The 26,928-nt window shown below is 44.9% G+C and overlaps 1 protein-coding gene across 3 annotated transcripts; it reads left to right on the top strand.

Annotated features, from left to right (window-relative positions):
- Nucleotides 1-451: 451 nt before the first annotated feature.
- On the top strand, nucleotides 452-26,120 carry LOC129337167 (NACHT, LRR and PYD domains-containing protein 3-like). Of its 3 annotated transcripts, XM_054990892.1 has the most exons (11): nucleotides 1,525-1,545; nucleotides 5,021-5,083; nucleotides 5,962-6,052; nucleotides 6,354-6,520; nucleotides 7,056-7,233; nucleotides 9,979-10,044; nucleotides 11,352-13,104; nucleotides 16,720-16,806; nucleotides 19,473-19,643; nucleotides 22,850-23,017; nucleotides 25,100-26,120. In XM_054990892.1, the coding sequence occupies exons 4-11, from the start codon at nucleotides 6,407-6,409 to the stop codon at nucleotides 25,185-25,187; spliced, it is 2,625 nt and encodes an 874-aa protein (XP_054846867.1). In that variant the 5' UTR covers nucleotides 1,525-1,545; nucleotides 5,021-5,083; nucleotides 5,962-6,052; nucleotides 6,354-6,406; the 3' UTR covers nucleotides 25,188-26,120. The 3 variants fall into 3 exon arrangements, with proteins under 3 accessions (XP_054846781.1, XP_054846867.1, XP_054846702.1); XM_054990806.1 differs by lacking the exons at nucleotides 1,525-1,545; nucleotides 5,962-6,052 and adding an exon at nucleotides 452-479; XM_054990727.1 differs by lacking the exon at nucleotides 5,962-6,052.
- The last annotated feature ends 808 nt before the right edge of the window (nucleotides 26,121-26,928 follow it).

Raw genomic sequence — 26,928 nt, 5'->3', positions numbered from 1 at the left:
ACTCTGTAACCTACCTTGAATCTTAGTGAGAAAAGCAGGGTATAAATAAATAATCTAAATAAACAAACAGATTACACCATTATATGCAATGCAGACAAATGGTATTATATCAGTAGAGAACAATACAGCAAGAGCGGGTTAATGCATACAGCAAACAGATAATATGTACTGTACGCAGCGGTGTAGTCTACAGTCCCTTTCCCTTTTTTGTACCGTTCTGTTAACACATTTTATATTTTGGGAAATGGGGACCCAAACTTTATTTTGTTTACAGTTTAAGCATCCTGGGAACCTCTTTTCAGAGTCCGGGGTGATGCTTGGTTGGCAAAGCAAAAAGCAGGTTGGTGTTGCCCTTTCACATAAAACGTGTGCCTGTTGAACGGGCGCGTGGCTGCCTACCTCCACCCACAAGGAAGAAAGGTAAGAGAGCAAAGTCCAAAGGTGTGCATGGGAGAGTCAGGCAGGATGAGCTCCACACGGTATGTGGCAAAATATCTCTTTTTTTCTCTGCATATAGATTCCAGTGAAGGGATTAGGGCAGGTTTGGACAAAACTGGGGGTTCTTCAAGCCAAGGGCAGCTCTTCCCCCAAATACTTTCTCCTTTCATGCACTAAACAGTCTCCCGTCTCCTGTTTTTGCCATTCCTGAAAGGCAGGCCAAATAGGAGATTTATCCACTCCTTAGTAGGTTGCCATAAGTGTTTGGTGAGCTGCGTTTGGGTTGGTTGGGAATCAAATTGCCCAGGCCTGGATTAAGGGGAATGGTTTTAAGTGAAGAAATAAAATGGATCCGATTGAAATCTGGGGGGCAGGGGCCAGAGAAGAAATGCTGTGCTTTGGAACAAGCAGGTTTCATGTTTTCTTATGCAGGGCTTCAGGTACCTTGTCCCTCTCAGGGAGGTGAAATTTGACTCCCAGTAGCACCACCTTGGAGGGTGATGGTTGGCTCCCCATTTAGCCCCTCGGAGTCTATGAACGCACAGTTATTTGCAGCGCAACTGAATCTTCCTTGCGCTTTGCTTGACTGTGTATCCTGGGGCTGCCCCCCACCCCCCAGTGCCACCAGAGGAGTTAAAAAAAATGGCTGTTGCCATATTGTTATAAAGTCATGATGACCTATTGCCACGCTCCGTTCGTTCCCCTGAATTCCCAGTGACCACTTTAAAGTCTCTAGCCCTTGCAGGGCTAATAACGTCGCCATATTGTTAATGTTCCTTCAGCAAAAATTTCTGTTTTTGAAGTCACAGCTTCTCTGAAATATCTGTGTTTTGTATCAGTATTCAGGTCGGGAATGTAGGAAGAGGTGAAATTGCCCCTGAGCAGGTGCAGAGTTTTTTTAACTCACACCTAGGGAACTACAGAGAGGCTCCACATAACAGATGTTGCATGAGGAGGAGGTTGGTGATAACCAGTCTAGTTAAGTGGGCAACCCCCAGCATGCTTGCCAACAGGTGAACACTGGATTGTCTGTCCGTCCGTCCGGTCCGGTCCGTCTGTCCGTCCGTCTCCTGCTGTTGACCTCCCCATACAACTTGGCATTCAGGGGTATACTGCTGAACGTGAAGGTTCTATTTATGGTTTTATAGCTACTGATCATCCTCCCCTCGCCCCCATTAATTTATCTCTCATCCATTTTTAAAGCCATCCAAGCCAGGGACTTGCTTCACACCTTGTGGCCATGAGTTCCAACAGCTAATTATGCATTGCATGTCTGTCCAGAATCTACGCTCATTGCTTTGATTGCTGTGGTCACCCAACATAACAATCTTCATACGGGCAATCATATTTATGCATTATATTTTTATCCCATAGAGCCCCGTGGTGCAGAGTGGTAAGCGGCAGTACTGCAGCCCAAGCTCTGCTCACGACCTGAGTTCGATCCCGACGGAAGCCGGGTTCAGGTAGCCGGCTCAAGGTTGACTCAGCCTTCCGTCCCTCCGAGGTTGGTAAAATGAGTACGAGGTTTCCTGGGGATAAAGTGTAGATGACTGGGGAAGGCAATGGCAAACCACCCCATAACAAAAGTCTGCCAAGAGAACGTTGTGATGTGACATCCCCCCATGGGTCAGTAATGACTCGGTGCTTGCACCTTTACCTTTATTTTTATCCCACCCATTTTACAAGGAGTTCGATGGCTCTCTCTTTCTCCTTTTTTATCTTCACAACAACCTTGTGAGGAAGGCTAGTCTGAGAGAGAGACACTAGCCCACGGTCGTCCAGGAAGCTTTCAAGGCAGAGTTCAGATATCCCTCTAAAGACTGTGCTGCAAACAACGGGCTGCCGTAATCAGTCCTGACCATTTTAAAGAACTGTCCTCATGAATTTCAAACACTGGAGTTGTTTGTTAAATGAATCAAGCTGGTTGTTGCCAGGAGCAAATCTACAACTTGGTGCCGTTCATTTTTACTCAGAGGCAAGTCCTAGTTTGCTCAATGGGGCTTACTCTCAAGGAAGTGGGAACAGGCGTTGCAGCCCTCCCCGTTCATTTATTTTGTTTATGAGTTTTGATACCCGGCTTTCCTCCACAATAGGGACCCAAAACCCCTTACAACATCATTCTCCGTGCCTCCATTTTTATCATCACTACAACAACCCTTTGAGGTAGGCTAGACTGAGAAAGACAGCGGCTGACCCAAGGTCACTTAGCAAGCTGCCGTGATAGAGTGGAGATTTGACCCTCGGATCCTTGTCTGACACTCTAACCACCGCATACAACGTTGGCACCGTTGTGGTTCAGAACAAATGATCTTAAGACTGCCCTGCGAAGCCTCGTTGATCGAAAGTGAAATTACTTGGTTGAATAAACACTTTTAAAATTTCCTCCTCCAACCTCTTGTGGTCTTAGAAATGGCATCTTGGCCAGCAACAGAGGAGGCCGTCTCCTCTCGTGGTGATCGGCCTGCAAGAATCCCAGCTGGATTCTCGTTGCTGCCTAGAGAGCTGAGCGGATCAGCCTGTCTCTGGAAGGCTAGCCAAGCTGAGAAGCAGGCCGGTGATTTCCCGGCGTCCTCCCCAAGCCGAGAGTCCCTAGGAGACCAAGAGTCCGGTTGAGCTGGCCCTGGTTAGCCTTTTAGGGTGCCCTCTCTGCAAGGAGCTGTCTACTTTGTGGGAGGGGGTCTCTGTGTGCTGCCGAGGATTCTCGGGTGTGTTCTGGAGTACACAAAGCTCCATTTAATTTCAGCCACAGTTTAAGTCCATGGGAAATAGTTTCTTACGGGGCCTTGAACCAACCGGTTCCCCTAAGGACTTGTATTCACCACAAGGGACCCACAGTTCTAATGCCAAGCACACACCTTCCTCCTCCGTCCGCAGCGGGGGAGAGAGATAAGAGTCTAAAGGTGTGCACGGGAGAGTCAAGAGAGGCATGATCTCAACAGGGTGTGGGTGGCAAATGTTCCTTCCACTGCGTGAGTTCTGCCAGGCAAAGAGAACAGGTGCCGCTCTAGACAAAACTTGTGAATCCTGAAGCCAAATGCGTCTCAGCAGCCTTTATGTGGCTTTCCAGGAACATCTCTCTCTGTTTCTCTGTCTTCCTCCCTCTCGCACACACACAACATTCAGCTGTCCTAAGCAGGACCTAAAGCCAGAACTTTATATAGCTTTTATGGGTTGCCAAGCTGCACTGGCTTGGTGAGAGACAGTTTAGGCAGGCCTGGATTAGGGAAAATGCTTTCAAACTTCCCACCACTTTAGCATCAGCTTCTCTACCAAGGTAAAGGTAGTCCCCTGTGCAAGCACTGAGTCGTTACTGACCCATGGGGGACGCCGCATCACGACATTTTCTTGGCAGACTTTTTGTTATAAGGTGGTTTGCCATTGCCTTCCCCAGTCATCTACACTTTACCCCCCAGGAAACTGGGTACTCATTTTACCGACCTCAAAAGGATGGAAGGCTGAGTCAACCTTGAGCCGGCTACCTGAACCCGGCTTCCGCCAGGATCGAACTCAGGTCGTGAGCAGAGCTTGGGCTGCAGTACTGAGGCTTACCACTCTGTGCCATGGACGTCCCCACATATTGACTGGGCAGCTCTTGTGTTTTGCAGAGATTTGGGGACATGTTCTAGAGTGCACAGGTGGTTGGACAATATCCTCCAACTGTTTGTTTTACTGTTAAACCCCCAGTTCAGGATTTGTCTCCTGGGAGTTCATCATTAAAATTGTAGGATTTGAATCCAGTGGCACCTTAGAGACCAACAAGATTTCCAGGGTATAAGCTTTCAAGAGTCAAAGCTCCTGTGATGATTTCAAATGTGTGTGTGATCTAATAACCACTTTTTTGTCTTTTTGGCTGTCCATGGTATCCACAAAACTCTCCTCCAGCACCACATTTCAAATGAATCCATTTTCTTCCTGTCAGCTTTCTTCACTCTCCAACTTTCATAGCTGAACATAGTAATGGGGAATACCGTAGTGTGGATTATCTTGGTTCCCAGAGAGACATCTTTATCTTTAAAGGATCTTTTCTAGTTCCGTCATAGCTGAACTTCCAAGTCTCAATCTTCTTCTGATTTCTTCATTGCAGTCTCCCTTTTGGGTGATGATTGAGGCAAGGAATAGAAACTCTCAAAGGGTACTTTGGGAACACTAAGGGCCAAGCTACAAGTGACAAATGACACTTGAACGTCAAGTGAACAGACTCTCTGTTCACTTGCGCTCCACTTGCACTCCACTATGTGATCAAGTGGAGCACAAGTGAACAGGGAGGAATACATGTGAGTCTGTTCACTTGCCGTTCAAGTGTCATCCGTCACTTCTAGCTTAGCCCTCAGATGTTCTGTGTGAGCTTCAGGAATTCCCATTAAGCAACGGCAGACAAGCTTCCATTCTGGAATGCCGTGCTCAAATCAAAGGTCTGTGCAAACCCCCTGCTTTTAGGGGGAATCCCCCTTTGCTACTGCTTTGAGGTGACTGTCTTGGAAGGAGAGGCAATGATTTGGGTGTGGTTTCTTTTATAAAGGATGAATGGGCACCAAGCATACAGGTTTCCTAATGTGAACATCTCTCTCTTTCTCTCTTTCAGACTTCTCCTAGGGACATCATAGTTCGGGTTGCTCCAAAATGTCTGCAGGTCTGGCGACGGAAGGTAAGGCTCTGTATGTATGCATGTGTAGTTGACAAATGAGCTGATCTCACTTGGAATTGCTTATTTTTTTATTATTCATTTATTGATTAGATTTATATCCTACCTGTTGGAAGTGGAGTATTCAGCACTGTCCCTTTCCTCAGGTTTCAGAGGGGGACAAACCAAAGAGTTAGAAAGATAGAGAGGTCAGGGCACTCTGTTTACTGTTTACTGCTCTGAATATCTTTTGATATGTAGATTGTTATTCTCAGGATTTCCTCCTCCTGACTTCCTCCCTCTCACTTCTTTTCTTCTTGGCTTTGTTCCAGGCAACATCTCTCTCCTTCTTCTCCCTCCATCTTGGAAGCATGGATGCAGGGCATGTCCTAGCATCCATGTCCATCCTTAGACTAGATAGGTAGTTAGGATCTGTCTCTCCACCTTTCCTATCAGAGTATGGAGTTCCTACAATAAAGAACTCTTATTTCCTTTCTAAATATAAGCAAGTGTACACTTTTATTATTTTCTCTCCTGCACACACACAAGCCAGCAGAACCAGCTAACAACCACCTATAATTATGCCTCCTCTGCTAAACGATTGATTCTGCTAATGGTGCAAACATAGAATCTGTAACTAGGTTTCTGGGGGCCAACATATGATTTATTTATCACTACCTTAGATACATTTAGTGGTAGATCTGCACTGTGAAAGCCGATGAAAATTGGTGGAAAGGTTTGTTCTTGCTAGCTTATTCAAAATGCAACTTGATTTTTTTAAAAAAAGTTTTAATACAGAAGCATTCTCAACCTTCCAAAGTACGCATAAACAGAGAGGTTTGGAATGATACCTTCCCCCCAAAAACTTGATGGAATGGCAAGTTTTAATCTTGTTTCTAAAGGTCCCCAAAGAACTAGTTCCATGATCCTTGTAAGACAGAATGCACCATTGGTGAAGAGCTACTACCCAAAAGGCCAGGAGATAAAGCCCAGGTGAGCCTGATCTTGTCAGATCTCAGAAGGTAAACAGGGTCAGCCTTGGTTAGTAATTGGATGGGAGACCTCCGACAAAGACCAGGGTTGCAGAGGCCGGCAATGGCAAACCACCTCTGTTAGTCTCTTGCCATGAAAACCCCACTAGGGGTCGCTATAAGTCAACTCTGACTTGAGGGTCGGATTTCATTTCATCCCACCCAAATTCCTCGGAAAAGGTGGTGGTTTCAGGTAACTTACTCCAAGACAGCATCTTCTGGATTGTGGTTGTGTGAAAGGCCGCTGTCCTCTCTCTCCTCAGCGGATGTTGAAGCCTTTGAGCAATACCTGGGGAATTTCACATCTGGCCAGTTGATGAAGCTCAGCCAGCATTTCCGTCCAGAGTTCATCTACGTAACAGAGAATGACGTTCCCGCGGTGCTTCAAGAACTGACAATCAGGAAGGCCATCACACATCAGAAAGCTCAGGTAACCTTGCTTTGTTCAGGGCCCCATTCTCTGGATATAAGTATCCACAGATTTGGCCACATTGAGAATTAGATATATTGATGATGATATATATTATGGAAGGAAGGGCAGAAGATGCCTTTCCTTGCTGGGAAACTCTCTTAGATGAAAGGTTCCCTGGAAAGGATCTGCCACCGCGCAGATATCTCCTGAGAACATCTAGGCTGACCCACTAAGATGTTCTTCTTGCTTAGTTCTAACTAGATCAGTAAAGAAGAGGGTGGAAATTCTGGACGATGCCTTATAGCAAATTATGTAGCATCCATGCAGTCTACCCCGCAGGGAAGAGCTATTGAATAACTTTAATAGGAATCACCTGCCAACCACGAGCTCCACCAGGCAGTGGCCTTGCCCACATTCTTGAAACATGGGGGGTGCGTGCCACACTGGGAGATGGTCCTCACAACAGCAAGATTATGATGTTTTCTGCTTTCTCTCATGAGCAAACAGTTACAACTATGTGAATGCCTTTATTAACTTTGTTCCCTTTATTTAGATTTATGCCGATCTGGAGAAACACCATGATTCCACAAAAGCGGCGGAGACTCTGGTCGACGACATTCTGGCGGAGAGCAAAGATGCTGCGTTGGGGCTTTGGAAGTGTTTCTTTGCTCTGAGGAGCAGGTGGCCGCACCCCAACCTCCAGGGGATGGTGGAGGAAATCATCCAAAATGGTAACGTACCGTTTCCTGCTCCTTTTTTCCCTGAACAGTGAGCAAGTTGGATGAAAGAAGTTTGTCGTACCTCTGGCAGGCGAGGACCATGGTAGCTAGGACAGTGAGCAACCCATAACTGGATTTTCTGTTTGTTTGTTTGTTTTTAAACTAGTAATAGCAGCTTGGGTGGGAGAGATCAGAGCAGAGCCATAATGCAGACAGGGTTAACCGGGGGTCATTTCATAGAAAAAGAGCTGGAGGAACTCATTAGCATAGCTCATTAGCATATGCCACACCCCTTGCCATCACCGGATGTGTGTCATTAGCATGGCTGATTTGCATATGCCACACCCCCTGACATCACCTATCCTGGCTGTTTTGGACCCAATCCTGGCCATTCAGGGCTGAAATTGGGCCCAAAATGGCAAAAAGGGGCTGAAAACGGCCAAAAAGGGGCCCAAAATGATCAGGATCAGGCTGCTGCTGGGTGGGAGAGTGATCCACCACCTGTCAGAGCCCCGATCCAGGCCGTTTTGGCCCCAATCCAGGCTGAAACGGGCTCAAAATGGCCGAGAGTCAGGTGGGCGGGGGCATCTGGCATGTGACCTCTTTGGGGAACTGCCGGAACTGTGTTCCTGCGCCCCCTCGAAATGAGCTCTGGGGTTAACCCTTTCCCCCGCACTGGTCTACTGCTTAAAATCCCATGGCATAAAGTTATACAATGATGGAATGATGGTTTTACAGTGTTAGTTCGGAGGAGAAATAGAAATAGAAGCATAATATAGGCTTAGCATCCGTAATGGAAACAAGAACACAAGCCATATCTATTCTGTCCCTCCAATTCTATACCAGTGCTGCCCCATACTAAACCAAGTCCCAATATGCTACAATTCAACATTCCTTTTTTAAGAACAATTTTTATTTTATTAATGAATTTAAAATCTCATTTAAAAAGAGAAAAGAAAAGAAAAAGAAAGAAAAAACAGAAATAAAGAGAGAGAGGAAAAAAGAATAAAAAAGATAACAGAAACTAGAGAAAATGATACATATATACGAAATCATTTTCAGTTTTCTCTACAGCATCTATAATATCCTTACAAACATTATACTTGTAGTCCTAATATTTCAAAAATTTACCTTTTTTATATTACCCTCCCTTCTTATTTATTTTCCCCCAATTTCTATTCCTCTGCTTAGACCAGACTCAAACTATGTTTCAAGGCAAGACTAGTTAAATTGCCTGCTAATGTTAATTAACCTGGTGACTAAGGCCGTTTTCACTTGCCTGTTAATGCCTCCAGAAAATCACGCAAAACTCATGGTGCAACAGCATCTTCATAGCACAATTTCCGTTTAATGGTGCGATTTCTGACATCATTGTGCCATTAAACGGGAAATCGTGCTATGAAGATGCTGTCGTGCCGTGAGTTTTGCGCGACTTTCCGGGGCCTTTAACAGGCGTGTGAAAGCAGCCTAAGTTCCCTGGAGGGACTGTCCATTCTCAAGACCCCGTGACTGTAGATGGTAGAAGTTTGTATTTGAATCTAAAGTTGCTTCCGCACTGGGTGCTTAATCCAGTTTTGAATATGATGGTTTTTTTCCCCTTCTGCTTCCACACAGCTTTGTATTACATTCATGTACCTTGGTGGTCCCCCCCTGGTTTTGCTGTAATCTTCCTTAAACCTGGGATGCTTCCACAGTGGTGCTTTCCACCTAGGGACAGGACTGTGTAGTTTCCCTATTGCTGCTGTGGCTAGTCAATACAGGTTTCCATGTGGCAGATATCCCTGTAGTTTCCCTGCCCACGTTTCCTGGCAGCAGCCATTCTTCCCTCCGCTCCAGGGCTTTCTCAGTTTCTTTTTAAAAACTGGCAATTGAATATTGTTATATTCTTATAACATTCTAAAGTCTGCATATTGGCTCTCTGAATTCCCAGCTATCATTTTTTTAAAAAAATCTCTTGCTTTGGAGATATGCCTTTCTCCTTATATCTCCGCAATGAAAAGGGCTAGAGACTTACTTTTCAAAAACTGAAATGGAATTTTTAAAAATGAATGCTGGGAATTCAGAATGTTTTTAGAAAGATCCCAGAAAAACAAAATATGAGCTGTGTGGACAGGAAAGTGCACATCTTTCCTGCTCCCACCATATCAGTGCCATTTCCCCTGCCCCAGTCCCTTGTGGTTGCCATTCCTCACTCATGCCACCAGAGGGCTTTTTAAAAATTGGTCATTGACATTGGTTGGTCCAAAAAAGCCCACTGGTAGAGAGCGGCGGGGTAGGGAATGGGTGCTGTGAGGGATGGAGGAAGGAAAAATGAGGGGAAACAAAGCGCGGGGATATTCTACACTCACTGAATGCCTTTACTTTTGCACCAGCAACGTGAGATCCATTACTGTAGAACAGCGGTTAAGTGGTTTCGCTGCAAATTCTGCTGGTTCACTGCGAACTCTGCTGGTTCGAATCCTGCTCCTGCCATGAGCTCAATAGATGGCCTTGGGTCAGCCACTCTTCTCACCCCCAGCTCCGCAGCTGTATTGTGGAGATAATAACAGCACAAACTAGTTCACCACTCTGGGTGAGGCACTAATCTGTCTAGAACAGTGGTATATCAGTATATCAGTGCAGTTGTTTTGGTTTTTATTATTATTATTACTGTGTAGAAGCAACCTAGGAGTTCGAATGATTCATCTGGGGAAGGAGAAGAGAATCAGACTTTGCCAAATTTCATTACCAACTGTTGCTCTTCTTTGTTTTCTAAAGGTGATGCACTGTTAGAGGAAATTCTCCTGAATGAAGCTGGATACAATCTTGATCCAGAAGTGAAAGGTATGAGGGAGTTGGAGACTCAGCAGTGATACTTCTGATTCTGAGAGTCTCTCTACATGAGATGCTGGGGTGCGTGTCCGTCAAGCGTTGGGAGATACAATGTTAGCCGGGAAGTGTAGTTTTGAAAGACAGAGCCGACGGAGATCGCTCCAGAAGGGACGGAGTCTCCAACAGCTTTCTGCCCCCTCTAGTGGACTGTCTCCCCTTCCAGAGCTTTAACCCTGCCGCCCTCACTGCTTAAAACTTCGAACTGAGCCCAGGCAGGGCCAAGACTCCAGAAGAGAGCCAGTTTGGTGTAGTGGTTAAGAGCGCGGGTCTCTAATCTGGAGAGCCGGGTTTGATTCCTCACTCCTCCACTTGAAGCCATCTGGGTGACCTTGGGCTAGTCACAGCTCTCTCAGAGCTCTCTCAGCCCCACCCACTTCACAGGTGTTTGTTGTGGGGATAATAATAATAATACACTGTAAACTGCTCTGAGTGAGCATTAAGTTGTCCTGAAGGGTGGTATATAAATCGAATGTTATTATTATTGCTGTTGTTGTTGTTATAAGAGGAGATGGCAGAGGCTGCAGAGGGCTGTGCGAGAATCCATCCCCTCCAGAGCGATCTCCACTGGCTCTTTCTTTCAAAACTATGCTTCCCAGCTAATATTGTGTCTCCCGACACGTGAAGAACACGTGTCAAAAGTATTGTGTAGAGAGACCCTGAATGTGCTGGCCCGAGCAGCCAACAGAAAGAAATGACACATGGTACCAAAGAGATTTGAGAAGGGAGTGAGTGGCTCCCATATTCTGTGTTATGGTCTTGCTTCACTTGTGTGTCCTGTCTTTCTACTACGAATAGCAAAAAGTGACAATAAGGCATCACAACAAACACATGTGAGGCAATATTGATAGTTCTGTAGTATATTCCTATGCATTATTTTAAAAAAAACATTTATTCGATTTATATTGCACCATTCTTCCATCAGAGAACTCAAAGCAGATTTCCTAGGTGGTCCCCAACCCAATCACAGACTGGGATCCAGACCTCCTTAGCTTCAGTAAGGTTATGTGTCTTCCATCCATAATTCTGATACCCAAATTATTTTGCAGCCTAGAAGTTTGGACCTTGACAGACTAGTTCAGGATGCTTATTTTAAAAAAATAAAGATTGTCATAGGATTTAGTCATATGTTTTAGTTATGTGAGTTCACCCTCTCTCTCTGAAGCGTTGCTGTCTAGAAATTGTCGGCTGTGGTGTAATCTTCTCTTTGCCTGCGCTTGATCTAACTGGATGTTTCTTATGTTTTGTGCTCTTCTGTCCAGCTTGTCAAGAAGAACATAAAAGTATTCTAAGGGAACAAACCAGAACATTGAAAGAAAGTGGCAGTCGGGCTCAGTTGGAAGGGCAGAGTTTTCCCATCCTCAATCGCTACGTAGAGATAAAAATGATCTCGGACGTCCACTTCAGGAAACAGAGCGCTGAGGAACACGAGGCTCTAGCGGCTGCTGGCGAGCTGAACGAATATCGTCTCCGCCACAAGATGCAAGCAGAGTTGGAGCAGATCACAGCAGACCGTCTTTTCCGATGGTGCTTTCAATCTCGCCGCTTGCCCCGATCTGTGATGGTTTGCGGGGTGGCCGGAGTGGGCAAGACGACCCTCGTGCAAAAGTTCGTTTTTGACTGGGCCACAGAGAGACACTACCAGAAATTTGCTTTTGTTTTCCTCTTCAGTTTCCGAAACCTTAATGCCTTGGGGCCAACAACCAGTTTGGAAAGGCTGATCCAACAGGAGTACCCCCGGTTAAGCAACAAACTTCAGACGATTCTACAGGAACCCAAGAAACTGCTGTTCATCTTTGACGGTTTGGACGAGAGCAACAGTGACCTGGATTTGAGAAGACACTCCACCCAAGCCCTCTGCCTGCAAGTGGGAGATGTGAAACCAGTCAATGTAATCGTGGCCAGTTTGCTGAAACAGACGCTTCTCGAAGGGTGTTCCGTTCTCCTGACCAGCCGGCCAAACAAGCTTGTTCATTTGGAGACTGGCATCCTCCACAGAGTGGCGAGCATTGTGGGCTTCCTCTCCCGAGAACGAGAAAGGTACTTCCGCAACTTCTTTGGAGATGACGTGATTGCCAACAAGGCCTTGGCCTATGTGAGAGGCAGCCAGGTTCTATACACCCTCTGCTACAATCCCTCCTACTGCTGGATCACCTGCACTGCGTTGCAACCCTGCTTCACCTCCAAGATGGGGCAGCCCCTGCCCCTTCCAAAAACTGTGACCCAGCTCTTTGTAAGCTACATCAAGTATATGTTGGCCAATCACAGCAGGGAGCTCCCTGGATCCTTGGAGGTGCGGGAGGTGCTGATAAAGCTGGGCTGGTTGGCTGATTATGGCCTCAACAACCACACCTTGGTCTTTGACCAAAACTATTTGGAGGCCTTCGCTTTGGACAAATCTCCTTTCCTCACGGCCTTCCTGGTGGAAAATATCCAAGGCAGTTCGGTCTCTCAGGTCACCTATTCCTTCGTTCACCTCACCATTCAAGAGTTTTTTGCTGCTCTTGTCCATTATTTAGACTTCAAGGAGGAGAATTTCCAAGATGTCATGGCGGGAACTCGGAGAAACCAAGATGGCGAATATGAAATTTTTTCTCGTTTCCTCTGTGGCCTCTCTCACCCTGCGACGAGGGCACCCCTGCAAGAAACTCTGGGGACATTCTCTGCAGTGACCACGAAGCGAGTCATTGAATGGCTCACCAAGATGGACTGGAAAGTTTTTATAAATATGGACGCTGGTGGCAGAAAAAGAAATGTAGGAAATAAAAGGAAGGCCATGAATATTTTCAATTTGCTTTTTGAGGCTCATAATAGCCAGCTCGTGCGTCTGGTGGTGGAAGAGACTGCCCGTATGGACTTCTCAGAGCTATACCTCATGCCCGTTGATTGTATCATCCTTGCTTACATTATAAGTTGCTGTAAGCAGATTCAGCACCTCAACCTTGACTCTTGCCTCATCCAAGTGGAAGGGTTGCAGAAGCTTGGCCCGCAGTTGCACATAATCAGAGATCTGAGGTAAGAGCGTGAGGTAAAATTGGGAGGATTATGTGCCACTTTGAGGATAGATTCAATCTTCGAAACCATCTATACTAACAAAAAAAAGTAATCCAAATTTAGCATAATTTTTGGAATCTTGTCCTCTCTCTCCTCAGAAAAATGTGAAATAGTATCCCTACTTTAAAATTGACAGAACTGATCACAGGGGCCATTTCCACACGGCTTACCTTGTTCCAGAAAACAGTGAAATCTCGCGCGAAATCTCACGAGAAGACACTGTTATTGTGTCTTCTCGTGCGATAACAGCATCTTCTTGTGTGATTTCGTGTGATAACAGCATCTTCTCACAAGATTTCGTGTGAGATTTCGCTGTTTTCCGGAACAAGGTAAGCCATGTGGAAACGGCCCTGATTTAAGATCAGGCCAGGGCTTCTGTGAAGACGCGTGTTCCAAATTTCACCCGCATTTTATGCTCAGGTTTCAATATCAGGGCTAAGCCTTGAGTCCAGTAGCACCTTAAAGAGCAACGAGAATTCCAGGAGCCATTTCTACATGGCTTACCGCTGCTCGTAACAACCCGGAAGATCGTGCAAAAAACGCGGAAGATTGCGCAAATCTCGCACGAGAAAATGCGATCTTCCGCGTTTTTTGTGCAATCTTCTGGGTTGTTACGAGCAGCGGTAAGCCGTGTGGAAACGGCCAGCATATGAGCTTTCAGGAGTCAAAGCTCCCTGTGTGTGATACAAGACTGAGGCACGGGCAAGTGTATCTGGGGCCTGGGTGTTGCCAATTCAGGATTTGAGTTCACAACACATAGGTAGCTGTGAACTGTTGCCAGGAGGTTTTGCACTATGGACCAGACATGAGCACTGCCTCCTAAACACATGAGACTGCCCTATACTGAGTCAGGTGATTCTTATCAAAGTCAAGATTGTCTTCTCTGACTGGCAGCAACTCTCCAAGGTCTCTGGCAGAGGTCTATCACATGACCCTGGCTATTTTCACACATCTTACCTGCCGCTGGAACGTCGTGCAAAACACCCGGAAGACAGCGTCTTCCTGGCACGATTTCACGCAAGAAGGGTGTTTTGTCCAATGTTCCGGCGGCGGATAAGACGTGTGAAAACAGCCCTTACTGCCTTATCCTTTTAACTGGAGATGTTGCTTGGGATTGAACCTAGGGCCTTCTGCACTGAGGGCCAAACTACATGGTATGTTTTTTAATAAGTCAGCTTTCCCGAAATGGGGGAATTATTTTGCTTATAAAGAATAGAATAAATAAGATGTTGCAGTTTTATAAATTGGAATAAGATCACATACCGACTTATTGTATGTAGCTTATAAGAGGTTACAGTCTGACAAGGGGGGAAATGTATGAATATATAATCAAATATATAATTGCTAAAATAGTTTGTAGATATGGAAACATTGATAAAGTTAGGGATAAGTAGAGAGGATTGCTATATTAATCAGTTACATAAAGAGATAAGATGAAATAGTGTAGTAATAATGGAATGAGTTTTTCCTTTTTGATTATTAATTTTTTATTACTAAGTATGGGGAAGGAGGTGGGAGGTGCTAAGTATGTGTAGTATATAGCAATGGGACTTAACAGTTGCAATTTTTATTGCTATGTGGATAAATATTGAAAAAGATTAAGTTTTTGTGCACTCTGTATTCGAAGAACTCTTGTAGCGATAAGTCGCAAAAAATTTTTTTTGACCTTATTAACTTTTCCCGCCCCCTTTCTTTCTTTTTGTATCCCTGTTTTTTTACTTTGATAAAAAAGTCAGCTTTCCCTACACAGTAGCTACAGGAAATGTCATATTTAAACCCTGGCGGGGGGGCGCTCATTAGGCTTGGGACTATAGCGGGAGGAGGAGGAGATCGGGCCCGTCACCAACCTGCATTGTCCTTCTGAGATGAAATGGCCCCAAGCGGGAATTATTTGCATAACTACAGAGCTGCAGGTGCTTGGAATGCTCCACCTGCAGCTCCAGAGTGATGCAAGCCACTCCCCACCGGAAAATGGCGCTAGGAGAGTCAGGAGCCCCAGCTTCCCCTCACTGCAAACTCAAGTCAAATTGGGTCCCTGCAGGTTTTAAAAATGACATTTCCTGCAGCTGCTGTGTAGCTATGGGGAAAGTGAGTCAGGTCTGTGGACGCAACTCATTAATAAATATAATGTGTAGTTCGGTTCAATCCCCAGCATTTCAAGTTAAAAGTTGAAGCAGGTGGTGCTAGGAAGGATCTCTGCCTGCGACCCTGGAGAGCCACTGGCAGTCTGAGTAGGGAGCGAGTTTGGTGTAGTGGTTAGGAGTGGCAGGACTCTAATCTGGAGAGCCAGGTTTGATTCCCCACTCCTCCACGTGAAGCCAGCTGGGTGACTTTGGGTCGGTCGCAGCTCTCTCAGAGCTCTTTCAGCCCCACTCACCTCACAGGGTGATTGTTGTGAGGATAATAATAACACACAGTTGTCCTGAAGGCGGTATATAAATCGAACATTGATGGACAAAGGGTCTGATTCAGTACAAGACAGCCTCATTTGTTCATATTCCCATTTTAACACTAAAACTGGCCAACCCAGAAGCTCCATCCTGCTTGCCAGTCCCAGAGGTTGGTATTACACACGCTGATTATCTGAACAGGGCTTTGAAACTTCCATACCTCACCCATAGTAACTGACTAGGTTACGTCCCAGTCTCAGACCGTGAGGCAGCCATTTCAAATACTGTACTCCAGACAAGCCAAAAGAGAGTCTAAAATATAAAAGTGAGAATTGGCCAAAAGGATGCTCCTTCATGTGTTTTGATGCTCTCATTTGGTGCATTCTAGCACAGTGGCTAAGTGGTTGGGTTGCAAATCAGCACTCTGCCAGTTTGAATCCCACTACTGCCATAATGTTTTTATGGCATGTGTTTTAATTATTATGCTTCTGTTTTATTCTTTATCTGTGATCCGTTCTGAGCCTGGTTTTCAGGGAGAGTGGAATACAAATGTAATAAAATAAATAAAAATAAATATATAAGCTTATAAGCCTTGCGGAAGCCATTCCTCTCTGCCCCAGCTCCCTGGTTGTATTGCGGAGATAATAATAACACTGCATTTGTTCATTGTTCTGATTGGTGCACTAATCTGTCTAGAAGAGCAGAATATAAGTACAATCAGGGCTTTTTTTCTGAGAAAAGAGGTGGTGGAACTCAGCAGTGGAACTCAGGACCGCACAATGATGTCACTTTGGGTCAGCTGGAAGGAGGGGGGAGTTTTTAAAAATTTAAATCGCTCTTGGTGAAAATGGCCACATGGCCGGTGGTCCCGCCTCCTGATCTCCAGAAAGAGGGGAGTTTAGATTAGTTTAGTTTAGATCAGTTTAGAATCTAAACTCCCCTCTGTCTGGAGATCAGGGGGCGGGGCCACCGGCCATGTGACCATTTTCAAGAGGTTCTGGAACTCCCTTCCACCGCGTTCCAGATGAAAAAAAGCCCTGAGTACAATTATTGTAATTTTATAGGAAAGAATCTCCCCTGAATCTCTATAGCTAGGAGAAGGCAGTCCAGTTTTATTTATTTATTGATGTCATTTTGAGCACCTCAGTTGCCAAATGCTGTTGTGTCCTTTCTCTGTCCTTTGCAGTCTCAGCAACAATGACCTCAGAGATCCAGCAATCAAGGACATTGCTTGTGCCTTGAAGCATTCAGACTGTAAACTGGAAAGCCTGAGGTATGCTTGCAGCCAGCCGGCGTTATCTCTGCAAATCCTTACTGGGAGGTGAAATCGGAATGTATTCCCAAAACAATTGATTTGGAAATAGTTGATCTTGAATTCTTGGGATTTTTTTGCCAGCATATTACAAGGAATACTGGAATTATAAGGAAACCTGGAAAAGACAATAATGCTAGGAAAAGTGGGAGGCAGTAGGAAAAGAGGAAGACCCAAAAAGGGATGGCTGGATTCAATAAAGGAAGCCACATCCTCCAGTTTGCAAATTAGCAAGGCTGTTAATGAGAGGGCATTTTGGATGTCTTTCAATCATAGGGTCACCATAAGTCGGAAACAACTTTATGGCACATAACACACACACATACATTATAAGGAAAGAGTTGTTGATCAATGCTGTATCAATATAGGTTCTGCAGAAGAAGAAAGAAGTGGATGGAGGAAATGATATTTTAAGGCTAGAATCTTAGCCTTAGGATTTTGTTTTCTATGTTCGTCAAAATTAAACATTATAACTGAGTTTCAGTTTGGAGATTTCAGGGTTAATTTGTGTGACATTTTCTTTCTGCTTAAGTCTGGGTATAGATTTGTTCGGGGAGAGAGTGGGGAATAGCAAAGTAGGAACTGAAGCGAGTCATCTGGCTTACAATGTGGCCGTTGAATGGCTGTACTGGGGAGCTGTTGGCATCCTGGTGACAGAAGCCATTACGCCACCAACTGCTGCCTTCATCTCAGACCTATTTGCATGTCCAGCAACTAACAGACAAAGATTGCAATGCAGGCTTGAGAACAAGGGCGGAGAATGAATGGGGGCAACGACCAGCTCTCGCCTATCCAGTGAACTGCTGTCTATCTTTATAGTTATATTTCCATACGCATATCCTAGATCCCATCTAGGTCTTAAAGCCAATAGGCTGTTCAACCAGAAAAGGACAGCAATAGAACTAAAAAGTTAATGCTGTTCAATATTCATTAAACACAAATGGCATTTAATTGCAGGCATTTCTATATGTCTTCCCACCAATTGGTGAATACAACAGAGCCCATTGTAAAAATAAATACAACGGGCGCTAGCAGCGGGTCCAAGGCCCTGCTGCCGCCACAGAGATGGCAGGAAGGCCATGCCGGGGGGGGGCTCCTCTGCGCTGCACCTCAGTCCCCACTGGCTCCACAGCCCCTCAGCGGCAGGAAGGCTGCATGAGGGGGGGTCTCCCCTGTGCTGCGCCTCCCTGCCAGCTCTGCAGGCAGGCCTCTGAGGGGCCGAGGAGGTGGCGGGGAGGCACAGCATGGCCCTGCAGCCACTGCAGAGGTGGTGGGAAGGCCGTGGGGGTCTCTCCCATGCTGCACCTCCCCACCGGCTCCGCAGCCCCTCAGAGGTCTGCCGCTGACAACTCTCATTTTATCCTGGTGCAGGTGTAACCTGTTTTATTCAAGGGCAATATCAAATAAATAAATTTATCTAATTTGAGAACTGGGACAGTTCATGTCTATGACAGTGTGATCCCACCTTATGACACTTGCGTTTATAAAAGATTACAGTGAACAAACTTGAGGAGAAAAAGATCTTATTTGGAACAATACAATAATAAAGCATATATAACAACAATCATGTAACAAAACAGGCCTGTTTTACTCAAGTAGGCCCAGGTCTCAGTCTTTCTGACTTCTGTGTGGTGGTCAGTCCCTTGAATTGCAGCAACTTGTAGCTGTGCTCTACGTTGAGATGCCTTCTGTTCTTCACAGGAGCCCTATAACATTAATACAGAGTTCCTAGAAAGGAGTGTTTCTGAGGGGAGAGTGCTTCTCCCGGCAGCTTCAGGCCCTCCAGTCTCTCAGGGAAAACTGCGCCTTTTTTCCTTATAAGGAATACTCCAACTGTCTATCTCCCTCTAGTGGGCAAGGGTTACACAGGCGCACTGTAGGGTCCTCAGTGCGCCTGCGCCAGGATAAGAGGTGAGTCGTCGGGAATACGGCTCACCCTTTATCTTTAAGGATTATATTTATAGCTCACCTTTCTCACTGAGACTCAAAGTGGATTGCACAATGTAAGGTTTGAGTCCAGTATCACCTTAGAAACCCACAAGATTTTCAGGGTATAAGCTTTTGAGAGTCAAAGCTGTCAAAATAATTTGACAAAGGGAGTTTTGACTCTTGAAAGCTTACACCTTGGAAATCTTGTTGGTTTCTAAGGTGCCACTGGACTTGAATTCTGCATGGCCACCTACCTGAAACTATGCAATGTAAGTTGATAAAACTATACAATACTAGCACAAGATGGGTAGCATTGTCTATGCCAAGCTGTGGTGGTGGTAGAAAGTGACGTCAAGTCATAGTTGATTTAGGGCGACCCCTGCTGAGGTTTTCATGGCAAGAGACTAACAGAGGCGGTTTGCCATTGCCTGCCTCTGCAACCCTGGTCTTCGTTGGAGGTCTCCCATCCAAGTACTAACCAAGTCTTCCAAGATCTGACAAAATCGGGCTTGTCATCCGGGTCAGGGTGAGCCAAGCTGTACATACCACTGGCACCTTGTGCAGATATCTGAGGACTAGAAACATTGGGCTGTTTAATAAAATGAATTAAAATTCTCAGGGATACCAGTATAGCATTGCATTATTTGAATTGTCTTTTCTCTCACTTCCTTCTCCTGTTTCTTGCCTCCTTTCTCTAGTTTGGCAAATAATGTATTTACTGAACCATGCTGTGAAGACCTGGGTTTGGCTCTTTTGGAGAATCAAACTCTCCTAAGGCTTGATCTGACCAAAAACAAACTGCAAGAACGGGGCCTTTCCTATCTATTGAAAGCATTCAGCAGTCCACGTTGCAAGATAAAGGAACTAGTGTAAGTAGCAGTCACCCCAGCACACTTCGATGCATGCAGAAATACATTTAAACCAAATGTTACAAGACAGTACTCAATAAAACGTACAGACACAACAAAAAAACAACAAAACCAAGCTAACTAAGCAGCAGCTTGAAAATTCCATGCAATACACCAAAATTTATAGAATTGGGTGGAGAGAATAAACAGAGATGGGTTTTTTTGTTATTCATTTATTAAAAACATTTATAAGCTTGCCTTCCTCTCACCATCAATTTATAGAATAGTGTGAAGAGAATAAACAGAAGAGGGTTTTTTTCTTATTCATTTATTAAAAACATTTATAAGCTCACTGTCAATTGGAACCCGTTCATAATGCTAGAACCTGAGTGTCACCTATTGAACGTGATTGGTGGCTGGTTCAGCCTTGATAAAAAGGAAATATTTTTTTAATATATAGAACTCATTGCCAGAAGATGTGTGGATGGTCACTAGCTTTGATGGCTTTTAAAAAGTTTAGACAAATTCATGGAAGAGGACAGGTCTATCAGAAGCTATTGTCTGTGGTAGCTAAATAGAACTTCCATGTGCTGGAACAGTTTATCTGGATGTGAAGACAACCAAAAGAGGAGGGTTGTTGCCTTCATGTCCAGCTTTTTGGTTTCCAGTGGCTAGATTCAGTGGTCTTATGCTCCCCCCACCTCCCCATGGTAATATGCATGACTTCACTTGTGCAAAACACAACACGAACTTCAGCAATGCTCACTTCTTGCACTAAGGGACCTCTACCCTAAACTAAAACTAGCGAAAATAATTGGGCATTTCTAAAATGGACCATAAATAGAACACCCTGGGATTTACAATCCATTGTAAATCCTGCATGAATTCTCTGCAATCCATGCAGAGGATCATGGCTTTTTAATGTGTTGGGGACGCAATTTTACCTGGGAACTTTAGTTGAAAACAGCGTTATGTCCCTAGTGTGGGGAGGCAACGGAGGGGAAGAGTTTTTCAAAGTCAGAGCTATGCTGGATCGCTGGATGAGAGGAACTTTGCAATTGTTTTCTTGCAATCTCCAATATATATTTTATTAGTTTTCATTACAACTTAAACCAGGGCTTTTTTCTGGGAAAAGAGGGGGTAGAACTCAGTGGGTTGCCCTCGGAGAAAATGGTCACATTGCCCACGCGGAGGGCAATCTAAACTCCCCTCTGTCTGGAGATCAGGGGGCGGGGCCACCAGTCATGTGACCATTTTCAAGAGGTTCCGGAACTCCGTTCCACCGTGTTCCAGCTGAAAAAAGCCCTGACTTAAACTAATAACAGATGACTCAAGCTTTTACATACTTAATACATGTAAATACCATACTTTTCAGTCCATCTCTTCTATACAATCATAGTTATATAGTTATATTTTCTTGCAATCTCAAGGGAGAGATGAACTACCAACTTAGGGTTGCCAGGCCTCCAGGTGGTAGCTGGAGATCTCCTGGAATTAATCTCCAGGTGACAGAGATCAGTTCCCCTGGAGAAAATGGCTGCTATGAAGGGTGACTCGATGGCAGGGTACCCAGCTGAGATCCCTCCCCAAACTCCACCCCTCCAGGCTCCACCCCCAGAATCTCCAGGAATTTCCCAGCCTGGATCTGGCAACCCTATACCAACTCTTCCCTTCCCCTGCCTCCTTGCGCTGACAGGGTCCTGTATTCCTTTCTCTCTTGAGATTGCAAGAAAATCACTGAAGGAGAGGAACTTTAAAATTATTTTCAGGCAGCAGACACATAATGCCCAAATGAAGACAAGCTGGAAGCAATAAAATAGTAAGCCCGTTTTTGACTGTTCCTCAGGCTCTCTCTGTGTCAAAACTTTCTTGTTGAATTCAGTTCAGAAATTAGCATGACTGTTCTGTTTCAATAAAAGCCAACATTATGAGAGAGGCTTAGAATAATTTTGATTTTAAATTCGAATAATAAGTCAAGTCAAATAAAATAGCTTATTGTTGCTTATAACTTGCACGTATCTACTAGAATATCTGGTAGTTTGCGGTGGGCGGGGTGGGAATGAAATCCGGGGGTGGGGGCTGGAGTTAGAAAAGTCTGAGGAAAAGTGCCTTGTAAGGTCTCCATTACCAATGGAAGGGAGGAAGATAGGGGGGGAAATAGCCCTCCCCTAACGAAATATCAATTTGATTCAATTTAAAAAATGGGTTAAATATTCACGCTTGGAACGGGAGATTTTGGCACTCACTTTTTTACTCCGCTCCCACAGCTAAAGTTACCAACCTCTAGGTGGGGCCTGGAGTTAACAACTGATCTCCAGGTTACAGAAAGGAAATCTACAAAAAAGAAGGAAAGGGGCGGGTCTCATGTAAACGAGAAAACCCAGGGCGACACAAGGTCCTAAGAGACCTAGAAATTTTTAAATAATTTTTTAATAATTTTTTAATTTTTAAAGCTTTTAAAGTGCAAGTGCAAAAAGTGTAAACAAATTCATTGATTATATTTATATTGAAGATAGATAGATAGATAGATAGATAGATAGATAGATAGATAGATAGATAGATAGATAGATAGATAGATAGATAGATAGATAGATAGATAGATAGATAGATAGATAGATAGAACAGACCTTGATGGACCAAAGGTTCGATTTAATGTACAAGGCAGTTTCATATGAGTTTATGCGGCATTCCATCCCCGCAAGCTTCCTTCCCTTTCCAAACTTCACTCTTTACAGGAACTGCCCCCAAATCTCTAGGGATTTCCCGAGCCAGAGTTGGCAATCCCATTCCCATCAGATCTTCCCAGGGGGAGGCAGGGCTGAAAGGCAGTTCCGGAGACAAATGCTTGAGAAGCAGGGAGCAGCTCTTTCGTCCCTGAAAAATGCTGCCCCCAAATTCTAGAGTTGTAGCAGCTGTACTCATTGGCTGGCACCTTTGAAAAGACAATAAAGCACGTGTGCCACATATTCTTTTCGAAGCTGGCAAAGCCGCTGCATGAATTCGTGGGGTTCCTGATGAATTTCTGGGGCTGGGTCCCCAGACTTTTGCCGCAAGGTCTGGCCACCTCTGGGCTAGGCCGCTTCTGGAAGCAAAAGTCAGACTGGGTGAACCTTTTGTCTGACCCTGCAAGGTTGTAGTTGCGAGAAGCTAAAACGAAACCGCCTCCCCTGTTCATTTCAAGATTTAAGAAGGCTTGCAAAACCTGACCCTCTGCCTATCTGTTGCAGGCTCCGGGAAAATAGTTTGTCAGATGCATCCTGCAGAACACTTTGCTCTGCTCTCGCCGGAAAGTCGAGCCTCCAGCTGCTGAACTTGAACGGCAATTATTTCACAGACGGATGCTACGAAGAGATGTGTGATCTCATTTTGAGTTCCCCTGCTCTTACAGAAATCAGGTATTGATGATCAGGACTGTGGTTATTCTTGCACGTGCACACACAGACACACACAGACACACACACAGACACATAGATCCAGAGGATTGCATCTGAAGAAGAGGACTGTGATTCTCAAAAGCTTATGCTACAGTAAAGTTGGTTAGTCTTAAAGGTGCTACTGGACTACTAGTCTTAAAGGTGCTACTGGACACACACACACGCACACACACACTAACAAACCTAATAGCGATTTTTGATTTCCATATGTCTGGATTCTAGACTGGAGAGTTGGGTTTGATTTCCCACTCCTCCGCTTGAAGCCAGCTGGGTGACCTAGGCCGATTCCAGACGACTAACCTGAAGGCGCTGCATGCTGCCATGTTCCGGATCGCAACGGGGAAATATCGCGTTTTCCCCGTCGCGATCCGGAACATGGCGGCATGCAGCGCCTTCAGGTTAGTCGTCTGGAATCGGCCTTTGGGTCAGTCACAGCTCTCTCAGAGCTCTCTCAGCCTCTCCCCTCTCACAGGGAAAGGAAGGGAAAGTGATTGTACTCCATTGGGCAGTGAAGGGCAGAGTATAAAACCAACTCTTCCTCCTCCTTCATCTTCTTCTTCATATCGCTGTGGTAATTTGCCAGAGGAGGAAGCTATTAATCTATTATTTGCTATCCTTCGGAGGTTGTGGTGGCAGCACTATTACTATTACTATGAATGGCCACAGGGTGTTATTTCAGCTACCATCTGAGCAGTGTTGCGGGAAGGAACTAGCAGTGTTCTCCCTGGCCCTGTAAAACTGTCCAATCTAACTTGACTCTTCATATTTGACGGATTGGCTGTGCCCTGGATTGTGTCAGTCCTGACAATATGATTCAAATTAAGTATACTTGGATGCAGGCACTCACTTTTGTGTAACTTGGTGTGCTTCCAGGTTGAAAGCTTTCAAATATTTTGGATTTTTCAGCAGGGAAAGTAGGAATAGGAGAGTGGTGTCGAGTTTCCAGCATGAAACAAAACCACTCATATTATCTTATTTACTGTCGAAGGACCGAGCAAGATGAGATAAGACTGCCTGTAGGCTTTGAGAGAACTAACAGTGTAGTCCTAAGGAAGAGTTACACCCTTCTAAGCTCATTGACTTCAATGGACTTGGAAGGGTATAACCAGGGCTTTTTTTCAGCAGGAACGCGGTGGAATGGAGTTCCGGAACCTCTTGAAAATGGTCACATGGCTGGTGGCCCCGCCCCCTGATCGCCAGACAGAGGGGAGTTTAGATTGCCCTCTGCGCCGAGCGCGTCATGGAGGGCCATCTCAACTCCCCTCTGTCTGGAGATCAGGGGGCGGGGCCACCAGCCATGTGACCATTTTCTCCAAGGGCAACCCACTAAGTTCCACCACCTCTTTTCCCAGAAAAAAAGCCCTGGGTATAACTACGCTTAGCGTTGCTCTGTTCCTTCTATTTTGGCAGTAATGAAGTAAGTAAAAATAAAATTAAAGAAAATTTGCTGTGCCTGGCATAGAAAGGCAGATAAAAATGGGCTCAGTGATTCACTGGAACACAGAAAGCTGAATTATTCAGAATCTAGTAAGTGGTCCATCGTCTTCAGTACTGTGTGCTGAGACTGGCAGCAGCCCACCAGGGTCAAAAGTAGAAGTCTTTCATATCGCCTATGAACGGATCCTTTTTTTTTAGCTGGAAATTCTGGGGATTGAACCTGGGACCTTCTGCATGCCAAGCAGAGGACTCTTCCACTAAGCCACAACTCTTCCTCCAAGTTCCTCTAGTTCATATGCTTTGTATCCATAAGGGCCCGGGTTCAGCCCTCAATGTCTCCACTTAAAGGATTTCACACCGCAGGTATTGGACAAGGCCTTCTCCTGCTTGGGGCTCTGGAGAGGAGCTCCAATCCAAGCAGGCAATACTCAGTTAAGTGGACCAATGATATGCCTTTTTCCTACAGCAATAGGATAGGACCATGACTTGATTTACGTTTACACACAGGTGCCTCTCGTCCTGATTTGCTCTCGTTTTCGTCTGTCTTGAACCTACTGCCGCTCAATTTTGTTGGGTGATCATTTTTCCTTCTGTTCTTTTTCTTAGGCTGAGCTTAAATCAGTTCTCTCCAGAAAAAGAAGAAAGTCTGAAACAGCTTGCAAATCTCCGAGAAGGTTTTATCATTCATGTTTAGAACCCGTCAGTGGGTTTTGTCCTCCTCATAGTCTTTGATAAAAGCAAGAAAGGAATGACCTGTGTGTTTGGGGCCATCTAGATCCAAAAACGCTGAGAAGAAGAGGAGCATTGGTGTTGGCCCAGCCAAGCGGACCCAGTGACGCATTCAAACAACGTCAGAAATTGCCCACTGAATTGGATTTTCCTCTAATGGCTGCTTGGAAACATGCAATTATAGCACTGGGGTGGATCCTCCCTGTCATGTCTGTACCCCTACGTCCATGCCATTGTTCTGTGGGGAACCATTGCTAATGCTGTAACTTGATTTCATTTTGCAAATGCTCTAACCATCACTTTCGTTTCTCTCGCAGCCTGAGAACACAACTGTCTTACCTCTTTTCTTTGAAGCTTACAGAAGTGACCTTGTAATGTCTGAAAGGTTCCAGTTTACTCTCACGCATTCCCAGACCGTTTCCCACGCAAACCTGTGGTCTAACTGGGAGGGGGAAATGAGTGGGTATTTAAGAGTTGTACTTTCCTCAAGTCTCTATTCCTATCAAGGAAGGGGGTACTGCTTAGATGCTTTCTTGCCTCTGAGCAATTCTATGGACATATATATGGAAATGATTGGATTTCTGAATAAAAACCATTTAACCAAGAGCTTGGATTTCTTGTTGTAATGGGACAGAGACCTGTCTACCGTATCCTGTCATCCATAGCCTGACACTACCACTTCACTGAGCAATGTTTATTTATTGATTCATTGATTAAAATATTTATATTCCACCTTTTCTTTTGGTTGAAGGCCCACCCTCCAAAGCTGCCATTTTCTCCGGGGAAACTGATTTCTGTAGGCTGGAGATCACTTGTAATTCTGGGGGATCTTCAAGTGCCTCCTGGAGGTTGTCAGATTTTCATAAGAAAGAAGATCATGTTGTATCGCACATTCCTGCTGTGTATTTTGCACATTCCTGCTGTGTGTATTGCACATTTATGCTGAGGTCCTATTGTGTTTTGAACAATATTTTATGGCACTAATGGGAATTACTAAACTATTTGACTCAGTTTCTCAAAGTGTAATGTGTTGTGTGTTATGTGCCGTCAAGCTGCTTCTGACTTACGGTGACCTTATGAATGAAAGACCTCCAAAATATCGTATCATTAACAGACTTGCTCAGCTCCTCCAAACTGGAGGACGTGGCTTCTTTTATGGAGTCTTCCTCTTTATTAGGTCTTCCTCTTTTCTTACTGCCTTCCACTTTTCCTAGCATTATTGACTTTTCCAGGGAATCATGGCCGTCGTCACGTGGGCTTCTATTTAGCGTGAAAATGGCACAATTTCCCGGCAAACACCCACCTTATTCCAACACTGATGCGATTTTCTCTCTTCTGCTTTGTGCTTGATAGTCGCGATATTTTGCGCCTCAGTGTGAATGCCTCACATCGATGTTTTTCGCCTCACCACGCCATAGGCCCACCTTTTTTTTCTCTCCTCAATCCCAGAATCCATTTCTCCTGCGACTCCCCCCTTTTTTTGTAATAATTTCCTTATATCGCTATAACGACATCACACAATGAAAATTTTCTGCTGAAGAAAACAAGTAAAAATGACTGAATTGCCATTAGAGAAATTTTTATTTTAACCCAAAACCACACCTTGCTAAAAATCGCCGTGTTCAGTCATTTTCCGTTTTTTTTTAAATTATGATGTTATAGCGATATAATGCCTTTATTTTTTTGTGCGGGAAAATTTTAAACTC

The sequence above is a fragment of the Eublepharis macularius genome, chromosome 1 (genome assembly GCF_028583425.1).
Source record: "Eublepharis macularius isolate TG4126 chromosome 1, MPM_Emac_v1.0, whole genome shotgun sequence".
Lineage (NCBI taxonomy): Eukaryota > Metazoa > Chordata > Lepidosauria > Squamata > Eublepharidae > Eublepharis > Eublepharis macularius.
This window is presented reverse-complemented; position numbering and strand designations above follow the sequence as displayed.